Source organism: Arvicola amphibius, chromosome 1 (assembly GCF_903992535.2).
Source record: "Arvicola amphibius chromosome 1, mArvAmp1.2, whole genome shotgun sequence".
NCBI lineage: Eukaryota > Metazoa > Chordata > Mammalia > Rodentia > Cricetidae > Arvicola > Arvicola amphibius.
Genome location: NC_052047.1, coordinates 2392343 through 2405091, shown reverse-complemented (window position 1 = coordinate 2405091; position 12749 = coordinate 2392343). Strand labels below are relative to the sequence as shown.

The following is a 12749-nucleotide window of genomic DNA, read 5'->3' as shown; positions in this document are numbered from 1 at the left end:
TAAAGTCATTTTGTTAAAAAAAGAAGTCGAGGGTTTGCTTTTGTGGATGTTTTTCACTTACTGGTTGCCTTTCAGTGGGGCCAGTCCCACTGTTGGGGAGCTTTGCATCCCTGCCTCTGAGGGGGCAGATGGAGAGCCGAGAGCTGGCTGGTCCTTGGGGGACCCCAGCCCACCGGTGAGCTCCCCATTGACTCCACAGCCTCTATTCCTGTTGGCCTGGTGCGGGGAGAGGCGGGACAGCTGTCCGGGGCGGAATGGAAACCGGGAGGGCTTCGGCACGGTCCCTCCTTCCTCACCGGGGATGCGGGGTGCCTGGGATGGGGTTGGACAAAGGGTTGAGGGCCGGCTGTCCCCCAGGCCCCAGGCCGTGGATGAGGACGCGGGGCACCAGCGGCCGCTGCAGCTGCGGGTGGGGTGCCGGAGGAGTCCGGTACATGCTGCTGTACATGGCCGCGGCGGCCGCCGCCGCCGTGGTGCTGTCCATGCTGCCCAGCAGGCTTGGGTGGTAGAAATAAGGCGACGGGAACATCCTCTGCAGAGCGGAGTAGTTCCCGGCCTCGGCCAGCAGCTCCAGGCCCACTGCGGTCTGTCGCTTCCACTTGGTTCTGAAAGAAAGCGGGTGAGGGAGAGGGCGGGCGGCGGCTGTGGAGGACGGCCCGCCGCTCCCGCCGTCTCCTGCCCTCCCTGCTCCTGGAAGGCTGGGGAACTCAAGGTGCACACTCCTGCCCCAGCCTCCCCCACTCACTCTCAGGATGTCCCCAAACCAAAATCAGTTCTTCAAACCGCGACTTCTACCTGGAGACGCTCGCCAATGGAATCCTGCGAGATTCCTTCCCTGGCTCTCTGCTATACTGTCTGTCCGCCCCACGGTTAAAATAGGTCCTGCAACTTTCCCGGAGGCCAAATGAGACCCCATCTTTCCACCAGCTGTCTTCCTTTGCCCCCCCCCCCCACCCATTCTCCTACAACGTGCTCTGACCGGCGACCTAAAATGCTGGCTCTCGGCCCATCCCCCATCCCACTGCACCCGAGGAAACCAAAACCAGAAACAAAGGGCGCCTGAGCCTCGGGGTTTGTCCTCTCCAAGGCTGTGGAGACAACTCTTCCTTCAGCCCTACCAGGGTCTACAAGCCTAGCGCAAAAGGGCGACTAGGTTTAAAAATGGAATTCGTGTGAGAGCGAGCTCTCCCAAGGGAACGGTACCCCTGACCATTCTTAGGTGGGAGGAAATGGATCTCAAGACGTTTCCTCCTCAAAGAGAAAAATAGAACTTAAAACCTGTTATCCATTTTCTGGGGTCTCCTCCCTCCCCCAGTGCACCGAGCTAGGAAGAGAGGAAGTCTACTCAAATGCCCTAGGAAGGAAGGAAAGCCTGGTGGGGCATCCATACCCAGCAGCTCCTGCCAAATTAATAAACATGTCGCCGGTTTTAAATTGGCTACAAATGACACTAATGTTTTCCGACAGAATTAGGGTGGCTGAAACCGTATGTAATGAGACAGAAAATTATGGTAAGATGACAACGGATTGGGCATTTCCAACCCCACTTATGAACGATTAGAACACAAACGACAGAGGGGGCAGAAAATTGAGATGAGGGAGCTGAGTGCCAGGTGCTGAAACAGGACGCAGCCTGAACTCCTATTGCCCAAGTTTGTCCTTAGCCACCACGGTGAGGCCAGTCACTTTCTTGGCGTCTTTTTTTTTTTTTTTTTTTTTTTTTTTGAGAGAATCCGTGGTATGGGGTAAAATCCGGCTCCTTTCCCCCACCCTCTTCCTTAAAGGACTGCAGAAGAAGAAGCAGCCGGTGCTGGGAGGGGACACACACACACACCCCTCCCCCCTCCCCCAGGCTGGATGCTCAACCAGCTGCCTGATTCTCCGGTCTGTGGCCTCCAGTCCAACACTAACCCAGATGGGCATCCCTAATCTCCCAGGTTTGGACCTTGGCTTTCCCAACTGCCTCACATTTAAGCCAAGGCTGGTGGGACAGCTCTGTGGGGACTTCCATTAGCTAGGTCGTGTTGCCCGCTGCACATATTTGGAGCCAGCCTGTGGCAGGTCTAAGTGTGCCCTGGGTACACAGGCTCATCCTGTCAGCTGCACAGATGTTTCAGTTTGAGAAGGTGTGGCCTGGTTGATTTGAGGACAACATGGGGGAGATTCTGGTAGCTCAAGTTTCACAAGGGAAAGAAACACTTTTTAGGACATTTAGGTCTCTCTCATTTGGAGGTGTGGCTAAGCCCTGCCTGAAAGCACTCTCTGTAGCCCCTGTGATTCTCCGTCCCTGGTCCCTGGTCTCCAGAGGGCGGACAACTGTCCTCACCTGCGGTTCTGGTACCAAGTCTTGACTTGAGTGTCCGTGAGGTTGAGTGCCGCTGCCAAGTCCATGCGGTCCTGGACACTCAGGTACTTCTGCCTCTCGAAGCTGCGCTCCAGCTGATTGAGCTGGTGGTCCGAGAAAGCTGTCCTGGCTTTTCGAGGTTTCTTGGCTCTCACAGGGGGACTCTCTCGGCTACTTGTAATCTCCCGGTCTCCTTCTTCCTTTGTTCCTAGGGTAGAAACAGTGATACACAACTCTGTTAGTCAGACTGAAATGGGCAGGCGAGAAGAGAGGACTGTCCACCTGGCACACACATTCCCACACAGATGCCAATCTGGGGGCTATACTCAGCACACACACACCCCTCACTGGGCCTTAGTGTAGAGGCCTGTGAGAGTTCTAGTGGTATCTGATCCCCTGCTAACTATTTTTCTTTGATTTGAGAGGAGACAATGTGGCCTCTCTTTATTTATTTATTTATTGTTTTCAAAGGGAAATTCTTTATTTGGTACTCCCAAAATTCTTTCTACTTCATTTTTATGACACCCAAATATCATGTTACTTTTAATTTTTTCCCTGCTCACTGGAAGTTAGAAGCCTTTATTTCTCCTTTTTCAGATGCATTTGGAAAAGGTTCAACTCAAGCTCCCTTCAGCTTCCTCTGTACCAGACCTTTTTCAAGCTTCAGAGACAATGTGTCACCCAGACACTGAACTGAGCTCAAAAAACAAAACAAAACAAAACAAACAAACAACAAAAAAATAAAAAAACCAAAAACAAAACAAAACACTTGAGCCCATCCGTCCAGGTGACAGCGCAGAAATTTCCGGATTCTATTTGTCAACTTTGGTTTTTTTTTTTGCTGAAATGCCGGGAAATCGATATGTCAATCCCTCTCTGTTTGTACCGGTTTGTGGAGCACTCCTTGATCTTCCCGGCAGGAAGAACAATAATCTCTCTAATTGACCCACTGGGGAGGTTGGTGCACGAAAAATCGCCAGACTAGACTGTACATCTGTTTGGGGCACTATTATGCTAATGCTATAAACAGTAAAATGAAGAACCCATATCCTAACTTCCAGACAGCAATCTTGACCAGAGGATCATGCATTAATAATAATTAATAATAATAATAGCAACAACTTATCAGTAAAGGGAGAAAAAACCCTCCTTGGTGTGTTAAAACTCGTGCAATGCAAAGGCCAGAACAGTCACTTATGAAATTGCCCAAGAAGAAAATAGCATTAAAGGATAATTTCCATGTCATCTTAATTTTACAAGAACAAATTCAAGTCCATAAAACTTAATTATCATAAATATTTCGTTATTGTAAAGGGCCAGTGTTGATTAGGCCGCAGACATTTTGTTGGGGGTATTGACGAAAAGGGTGTTTTTAAAAAATGGACTATGGTTTTTTTTCCTGTATTAATCACCAGTTGGTAAAAATTAAATTGCTCCCGTAATAACGTTGGAAATTTGTCCAACATTAAATCAGACAATTCCTGTGATTATTTGGAAAATATTTGGGGAGGGGGCATTTGCATTCAAGAATAAATGTCGAGTTATGATTACAGAGGGGGCAACCCCAGCTAGCTATAAGCGTCTCTCCACCCCTCCCAATCCCATTCGCAAGGTCTCAGCTAAAACAAACCACACACACAAAAAGCAATCTCAAGTCGGTCCCCATTTTCAAAGAAAAGCATCTTGCATCCCATCTCTCCCAGTGGTCAGCCTCCTCATTTACAATTAAGTAAAACAAAGAACGGAGCTACTGTCGGTGAAGGTCGTAGGGGAGAAATGTGAGCCACTGAGTTTGGGGTGCATTTGCTGAACCGCACGCCTAGGCCCCTCTCCAGCTCCCACTCCTTTGGGTGTCGCTCAATCGCCTCGACCACCCGGACAGCCCCGCCCGGTGCAACTCACCGTGGCATTTGATGTCGCTCTGGGAGTCCTCCCTCTTGTCCAGCTTCGTTTTGCTGTCCTCCTGCTCCAGCTTTGGCCTGAAGCTCTCGTGCGCCGCGTTGCTCTCCTGCTTCGGCGTGTGATGAGGAGAGACGCTGGTGCTGTAGGGCGCACAAGCCGCCAGAGGTTTGCTGTCCCCCAAGATGTCCTTAATCAGAAATGAAGAGGTGGAAGTCCTGGGGGCCGAGGCGGCTGAGCCCAGCTGTTGGGCTGCCGACGGTGGCTGCGGAGGCGGTTGCTGTTGGGGCGAAGGCTGCAAACTTTGCGCGGGGCCCGCGGCTGGTGGCGGCGGCGGCTGTTGGCCATGGTGGAGGTGATGGTGATGCTGGGGCCCGTCTGTCACAAGATGCGGCTCCGGGGGCTCCAAGGTGACCGAGATCGGAGAAGAGGGCGCCGTTCCCACCGTATCAATCTCCGAACAGGGTGACGGGGTGGCCTGGCTCCTAAAATCCGTGGTCCTAGCCTCACCGAGAGGGCGGAAATCTCCGTTCATCATGCCGGGGCTACCGGAACCGGCACCGGACAAAATCGTGTCTATTCCAAAACTCGACCCGCTGGCCCCTTCCATTGCTGTCATTTCTACATGAGGTCCACGCCACTCCGCGGATCAGCAACCGCCGGGACCAAGCAAGGGAAACTATCGATCATAAAACAAAACAGACTCTTAACAAAAACAAAAAACAAAACAAAACAAAAAAAAACCCGTTGGCGTTGGCACTGCTTTAAAAAAAAAAGTGGGGCGGGCAAGGAGGATAACGAGGACGTGGCAATTGTTGGACACTTTCAACTCAACTTTTTCCCATAAGCAAAAAGTAAAAGGAAAGAAAGATGAGAGACAGAAAACCAAAAAATGCCCCAAGCAGGAAGATGTGCTCTGCTGGACCACCGCGCACGTGGGCGGCGGCGGCGAGCGGTACCCAGGCTAAGGTGCTGGCGGCCGGAGCGACTCCGCCGCCGCCACCGCCACCGCCGCCGCCTGGGTCTGCCCACTGCCCGGTCCGGGGCGGCGGCGGCGGCGGCCAAGGCAGGTGCAGCGACCGCAAAGCCCTAGCGATCCCCGAGGTGACCACCGCGCGCGACCCGGCCGCTCCGGAGCCGAGTTTCTGAACTTTCTAGGAAAGTTGCGCAGCGGCCGCGGCCGCAGGCGCCCGGGGAGGAGGAGAAGGATGGAAGGAGCAGGCGCGGGCGCAGGAGACCGCGGACAGGCGGCGCCCGGCGACTCCCGCCGCTGCCCCGCGCGTTGGCTTGTCATCCGCCGGCTCGCGGGCGGCGCCGACCCCCTCCCGTGACGTCACGGCCCCCGCTGCCGCTCCCCACCCGCGCCCCCGCCGCCCGAGCCCCGCGCCCCATTGGCCGCTCCAGCACCAGCAGGCGACGCCGACGTGCCAGGAGCCAATGGGCACGCGCCTGGCCAGCCCGTCAGCAGCGCGCCTCGAACCCCGCTGCTCTTTTGAGAACCTGGACCTCCGTGTGCCCGCAGCCCTGAGCCCGACGCCTACTCCAGGGGGTCCAAGTGGTACCCACTGTAACGAGTGACCGGCGAAGGGAGATGGGGGGAAAGAAAGAGGGGCGAAGGAGAAAGGGTACCCGAGGGCGGGGAGCGGAGACTTGGTAACGATTCCTTAGATGCGCCCGGGTGAAGGCGGGGATGGAGGGTTGAGTGGAGAGGCCACCAGGGCCAAAAGGATCCCGCGGTTCCCCGTGAACTGCTGCGCGTTCGCGCTCGCACGGTTCCCAAGCACGTTTGAGTAGTCGGTAAACACGAGGGACAGGGGAAGGGGGTGCCTGGAGAGCCCACGGGGAAGTGTGGGAGCTCTGCGCGAGTCCGCTGCCTCTGAGCGCGAGTCTCGCTCCAGGAGACGGTGCGCTCCAGCTCGGCCCAGCCTGGTAGCTGGTGCTGGAGACCCAGAGAACCAGATCTCCCTCCCGCCATCGGGGAGGATCCGGTTTTAGGCTCAAATCCCGCTTCGTCTGCCATTAGAGCCTGTGCTGGAAGAAATGCCCGGCCGACCACTTTCTCCCGAACCGGGAAAACCCTGCCTGAGGCATTCTCTGGTGGCGACGGCAGCCTCGGTTCCCTGCGGTGTCGAGCTGCCGTGGGGCTGCGGGAACAGGGGTGCACAGAGTACCGGGCACCCCACGCCCCCACGCCTCCCTCCAGGGCTTCCATGCCCACTGTGGCAGGCCGCCTATTTGGAAAGGAAACAGTCACTGTGGATTTATTTGGGACCCGGAGCGCGACTATGACGCCGCCTCGTCGGAGGGTATCTTGCGTTTTCTTCCGGACGTCTCCAACCTGTCTCTTGTTGAATGTCAGAGTAATGGGAAGCGCCAATGACAAGACGGCGTATTACTCCTGATTAAGTGCCGTGTCAACCTAATTAGCAGAGTAATTATAAGGTGCTAATGAATGATTCAAAGTTCCTTGAGTTACATTTTACTCCAAATTACCATTTTTAAGAATCTTATGGATCTGCGTGGTTGGCATCGTTTCCGTGACTCGGTGTAAAATGACGCCAGTGAAGGACAGGGTTTAGTTGAGGTTCTCTCTCTCTCTCTCTCTCTCTCTCTCTCTCCCTCCCTCCCTCCCTCCCTCCCTCCCTCCCTCCCTCCCTCCCTCCCTCTCTGCCTGCCTCCCCCGCCCCCCCCCCGTTTCCCTCTTGAGGACCCGGGGAGGTATTGGTAGGTTAACAACCTCCTGAGATCTTTCTTCCCACGATTTGGAAGTGTGAGACCCAGATCTGAAAGGAGGTGGTTGGTGATTCATCCTGGGGACATCGAGATCTTTGATCCGGAGTGGGATCCCGCGTTATTGAGAGAGAGAAAGAGAGAGAGAGGGAGAGAGAGAGAGGGAGAGAGAGAGAGAGAGAGAGAGAGAGAGAGAGAGAGAGAGAGAGAGAGAGAGAGAGAGCGCTGTTCCGTACCATCCTGGTGTCATTTTTCGTTTCTGGTTCTGAGAAGGAACGGAGGCTACCAATGTGTACCATCTAGGCAGTCAGTCTCTCCTTTCTCAGAAGGCGAGCATTTTCATCAGAGAAACGGCTTGGTGAGTCGAAGCCAAGACGTGCTGGGGGCAGACGCTGGTGACCTGAGGGACCCCAGAACCCTCTAAAGACCTGTGGCTAGCTAGGCCCCGTGGGTGGCGCTAGGTCCGTCTAGGTTGAAGCCTCAGAGGGCCTAGACAGAGGCTTTTGGCGGGAGAACTGGTTGCTGGCCCCGCAGTCCCTCCCAGGAGATTTCAGGTTAGGCCTTGGCCTTCCCGTCCAAAGCTAGGGGACTGATCTCACTGAAGCAATTCCTGTCAGGCTCCAGGGCCCGGGTGAACAGTCTGGGCACCCTGAGGTTCTCGCACAGCTGACCCCTGCGTAAAGGGCGGGAAAGTCGCCTGGGCTGCAGAAGAATGCAGAGGAACGCTACTCTTCCTTCCCGGGTCAGGTATCGATTAGGGTTCCCATTCTGACATCACCCAACAGCATCCCCCTAGGAAATGTGCCTTCTCCTAGGGCCCCAGCTCGCAGGCAGCTGAGGGGAATGAAAAAGAGGAGAAGACACTTAAAATCCGGCACTGACGGCCCAGCACAAATCAATTATTCTCGACCTTGATAAATAATTCATTTAAGCCTGTTTTTGTTTTGTTCCAACGCCTACAATGACTCAAGAGCTCAAAGGCTGTTGGCGCAGCTTGTGTGGGGCAGGTCGGCAAGGCGTTTTTCTTGGAATTATTCGCGACGTTGGAGGGGGAGATGGTGGGGATAAGATCCTATGGGGAAAATGGAATCTGTAGGGAGAGGAATGGAGGAAGACCTGGGAGGTGGGGGCGTGGGAGGGCGTGTTCTCCAAAGCAAATTCAATAGGCCCTGTCTTGTGAATGCTTCCAATCATATCTTAAAAGAAAATGTCAATATCAGGTTTTCTTGGACTATATAGTTTATAGCTAAGTCCTCGGAAAAAAATTATGGTGAAGAAAATATATGCCCCTGATTTTAGGTCCCAGAAAATGTTAGAAATGCCCTCAAAAATCAAAGCCAGGCCACAAGCTTAGGGAAGCAATCCCCCAGAGTGAGGCCCTGACTCAGCTGTCCCCAGTGGTTATCCACTCCAGATAGTTTCTTTTATGCTGTTATTTTCTTGAGAGAGTATATATAAAGTACACCCAAAATGCATTTTTTTTCTGGCAAAAATAGCTCACTTTTTATCTTTAAAAAAAAATCAGCGGGGTGTGGTGGTGCATGCCTTTAATCCCTGCACTCTGGAGACAGAAGCAGACAGATCTCAGAGTTCTAGACCAACCTGGTCTACATAGTGAGTTTCAGAATAGGGCTCTGTAGAGAGACCTGTCTCAAAATATGTAAGTAAACAAAAATAAAAGTAAAGAAATCTAAATTCAGTTGCAGATCAGGGCAGCTTCAGGTCATTTCTGAGAAAGTATGTATACATTCGCTGAGTTTTAACCTCGAATTCCCTCACTGGGTTTAAAATGTAAGAAAAGTGTGTCCTAAACTAATATTTTAGAACGATCTTCCACTTCAAAATCTTCATTGTCTTTTTTATATATTAAGAAAATTCTTGAATTTGGGGAGAATTTTAAATTTGTTGCTCAGAAAGCAGTTGACTTGCTAACTCTGCACACTAGAGAATCTATCTCCTTCCAAGTTGTCCAGGACACACCAATGCCAATCAACAGTGAATTTCTTTTTCCCCACCTCAAAGAATAATCCAAACACAAAACAGTGTGCGGTACATCTCCCACGACCCACTTTCACAGTCTAACTTTGATATTCTTTTAAATTGGAGCATCAGATTTTTAAAATGGATTTAATTTTGATGAAATTCATCACCAAATTATGATGAACTTGAAAATACTGTTCTCTCCTGGAAGAGTCTCTATGACAGGGCCAATTGACAGGAATGAGGTGCAAAGGCGCCTCTCTCCACTGGGCGGCGCCAATAACCCCAAACCGAGGTACTATGCTATTGTCTCTGTGTATAAAAGATGCAAGAAACACAAATGGGCTCTCCGCAATCTAAGGCTGATTTGGCAACCACGGTGTGACCTTGTCATCTCATGATTGGATCCACGTGCAAGGTTCCTTTCTCTTTTTGCAGTCTTTTAATACATTCCCAACTGCTTTAGATACTGGTGCATATTTGCTTCTAATACTCACCTACTAAAGAGAAAAATATGAAAACAACGAAACTGAGTCTTTTCTTCAGCTGGTCCTTAGTCTGAAACCAGAAGAGTGGATACTGGGAGCAGGGAGACAGAGGTAAAAATAATAAAAAATAAAATAAATAAAAAGTAACGAAGTTATTCTAAGAGAAAAGAGTTAAAATGGTAACCTGTGTAACTAGTAATTGTTCTGTGAGACCGAAAGTTTTGAGAGATAGTTCTGGCATTGTAAAATTTGCAGAAGTTATCACTTTACCGAAACATTAATGCTGATAAGTTGGGAAAGAAACTAGTGAAGTGTGTACCCAGAAGGCAGATCTGTGATGCCCAGGGCACTCAGAGGGAACACCAACACCGGCAGAGGAAAGCCTGGAGGAGTGGGTTTGACCTCTTTTCCCAGCTTCTAGTCTTCCTGGCAAGGCATTTAACCTTCCCCACCACTGAGGTTCCGTTAATTCCAGCTCTGGGCAGTACCCACCAGCTGTTCTTCTTTTATTCCTTTCCCTCGTTAATTCCTTCAGGTATCAGCTAATAAAATTACTAAATGCACATTCTGTGGCAGGTGCTTATGTGTTCTGAAATTGTCATAATGAACTCTGCACAGTGGAAGCTCAACAGAAGGCAGGGAGTCTCATGTGAGGGCGAGTGTTTCTGACAGCAAGGTTTTCTATAGGAGAGACACAGGAACAGAGCAGACCCTGAGGTGTAACTCAAGTAGTGGGCTACAGAAAGATTTCTATGACAACTAAGGGTTAAACCATACACAAAATTGATCAAGACTGGACTACAATCCAATCCTACAATCCAATCCGTAGGTATATGTTGTCTTGAGAGATCTCCGGAGTGCAGCCAGAAGAGGAACTGACTGCGTGGATCCCCCACGCCTGCTATTGGAATGCACGGCAGGTTATACCGTGTGCGGTTTGATTCCAGGAGATAGTCTAGCGCGCGCGCGCTAAAAAAAACAGACTTGCACCCCTTATCTCCATCCCCACTCCTGCTCTTTCTTCACTTTCTAGATGGCCAAATTCTGGAAGACTAGATGCTCTTAGCAGACCTGGGGAAAGGTCTTTTCTAATGCAAGGACGACAGTGTGAACGCAGTGGGGGAGAGACTGGCGTATAATGGGGAGAAATCTTAATTTTACTCTAAATTGAACCAGCGTCCACTGAAGACCAGCTCCTGGAGAAGTTTAAATAGCTGCCTTGTGGCACACAAGGAACTCTGTCATCTATGAGATAATTCTGATATCAATTCCTGGGGTTAAAGGGTTTGGAGAGGCCGCAGCAAAAGAGCGCTGCGCAAAAATGCCAATCAGAGAAGGGGAAATTCATTTACGATGTTAATTAACAAGCGGCTAATTAAAACGGCACTTTGAGCACTAATCAATCGCCTTATTAAGTAAGAGCCATCACTGGAACAAATTGGAAGCTCCCCGCCCAGACTCCAGCCTCGACGCAGGCGGGGCTGGGTTCCCAGATCCCGCGCAGCGGGTGGGAAATTCTGTCTGCTCCCCACCAGACAGGCAACAAAGCTCTCCGAGTCTCGGGTTAAAGCCTGTGGAACCGCCTGCTCCTGCCCCAGGACAAGTGTCTGGAAGGCCGTCTATAGTGCAATCGCTCCCACTTGGGAGTGAGGGATTGGTTGCACAGAAAAGCAACGCTTTCAGCCACAACTAACACCGAGTTTGTCTGGGAAAAGAGCTCCTCTCCCGCCAGCCAACAACAAGCGCGGTCCGCCAGCAGCCAAGGCAATTCTGCCTGAAAGGGGGCGCTCTCCGCCCAGAATCCCGCGGTCCCATTCCTCCCCCCTCCCCAACCAACTCACCACCCCAGATGAAAATTCCCAGGACCTTCCCCGGGTGTGGCCCAAAAATAGGAAAAAGAGGACCTATTTTAAGGACAAGACACAGCTACCTCCTAGATTCTGTCTCCAGGACCTCCATAAGAAAGGGGTGAGTGTTCTGAGCCGAAGAGAGAGGGAAACTGATGGTCTGGGACTCGTCTGACATACCAGCAGCCTGTCGGTGCCTCCCACCTAGCCTCTCCACGGTCAGGCCCTGCACACTCCTAAGAGGGAAGACTTAGAATCCTTATTTTGAGGAGCCTCCCGCGTTTCATAATTGTTTGTTGCCCGTTTTTCACCAAAATCCCAAGAGAAAATATTTGGTAATAAGAGGGGGACTGTGAAATATGCTAATTAAGTGAGTCTCCCCCTCCCGCCCCCACCTGCCTGGCAGCTTGTGTTTAGATGGAACACCAGGCACGCCCACCATAGTATTCCAGAATTTCAGAAAGGGGATGCAGCAGGAGACATGAGTGGACTAGTGTGTGTGTGTGTGTGTGTGTGTGTGTGTGTGTGTGTGTGTAGAGAGACAGAGAGAGAGAGGGGGATAGAGAGAGAGAGAGAGAGAGAGAGAGAGAGAGAGAGAGAGAGCGCATTTGGAGAGGGCCTTTGGAGTGGTGGGTGGCTTGGCCCAAGGAGTGAGTGGCTTCCATACTTGAAATGACACATAGATGTCTGAGCTGGCCTCGGGTTCCTTTTCTCCCGGAGGTGCGCCTGATCGCATCTGCTGTTGAATCTGAGCTTGCTTGGGGTGTCCCGGGAGAACCGAACGAACGGCTCCCCTGTGCAAAGTTCAAAAGCATTAATATTTTCATCGTATTACCACTATTCAATATAATAATATTTGCTCGGTTAGCGGCACTAATTAGGCCACATTAAAACCATAGTGTCTCCCTAATGGTGCGTAATGTTGCCCACGCTCACATTTTTCTCTCTGAGGATGGGCGGCTGGCAGACAAGGGAGGGGAGATCGTAAGGAGCAGGCTAGATTTGGGTGTGGAGCCCATCCCCCCTGCCCGCAACTAACAGTCTCTCTCTCTCTCTCTCTCTCTCTCTCTCTCTCTCTCTCTCTCTCTCTCTCTCTCTCTCTCTCTCTCTCTCTCTCTCTCTCTCTCTCTCTCTCTCTCCTCTGTTGGAAGTCTGCCGGGTGTCACCACAGTCTCCACGCGGTCGATCGGACTCTCGCCGCGTGTTGGGCCCCGCGCCCAGCACCCTACAGCCTCCTCCCCCATTCGGCGGCGCTTTGAACTCGCCTCATTGATTTGTGATTCCCTTCCCCCATTTATGTGTGTATTTTCAATTGGTCGGGGTTTTAATGTTTGGGAGTGTCCGAGTGAAAGATTTAAAATACTTATACCCGGTTCCCTCGGCCGAGAGTTGGGGGTCCTGACTCTTCTGTCATGAGATTCCCGCCCCCACCCCATCCCCACGTTTTCTATAGAACCTTAT

At 51.7% G+C, this 12749-nt stretch overlaps 1 protein-coding gene across 1 annotated transcript; it reads right to left on the bottom strand.

Annotated features, from left to right (window-relative positions):
* Nucleotides 1-292: 292 nt before the first annotated feature.
* Nucleotides 293-4862, bottom strand: Barhl2 (BarH like homeobox 2). The gene is made up of 3 exons (XM_038315896.1): nt 4247-4862; nt 2327-2552; nt 293-605 (listed from the first exon to the last, which is right to left on the bottom strand). Exons 1-3 carry the CDS (start codon nt 4860-4862, stop codon nt 293-295), a joined length of 1155 nt encoding a protein of 384 aa, XP_038171824.1.
* Nucleotides 4863-12749: the final 7887 nt, after the last annotated feature.

Bases quoted from the DNA above. Each gene is read 5' to 3' on its own strand.
- Barhl2 (XM_038315896.1), bottom strand. From the start codon at position 4,862: ATGACAGCAATGGAAGGGGCCAGCGGGTCGAGTTTTGGAATAGACACG. The intron at 2,553-4,246 runs GTGAGTTGCACC...TTTCTACCCTAG, and splicing joins GAGCGACATCAAATGCCACG to GAACAAAGGAAGAAGGAGAC. The intron at 606-2,326 runs GTGAGGACAGTT...GCTTTCTTTCAG, and splicing joins ACTTGGTACCAGAACCGCAG to AACCAAGTGGAAGCGACAGA.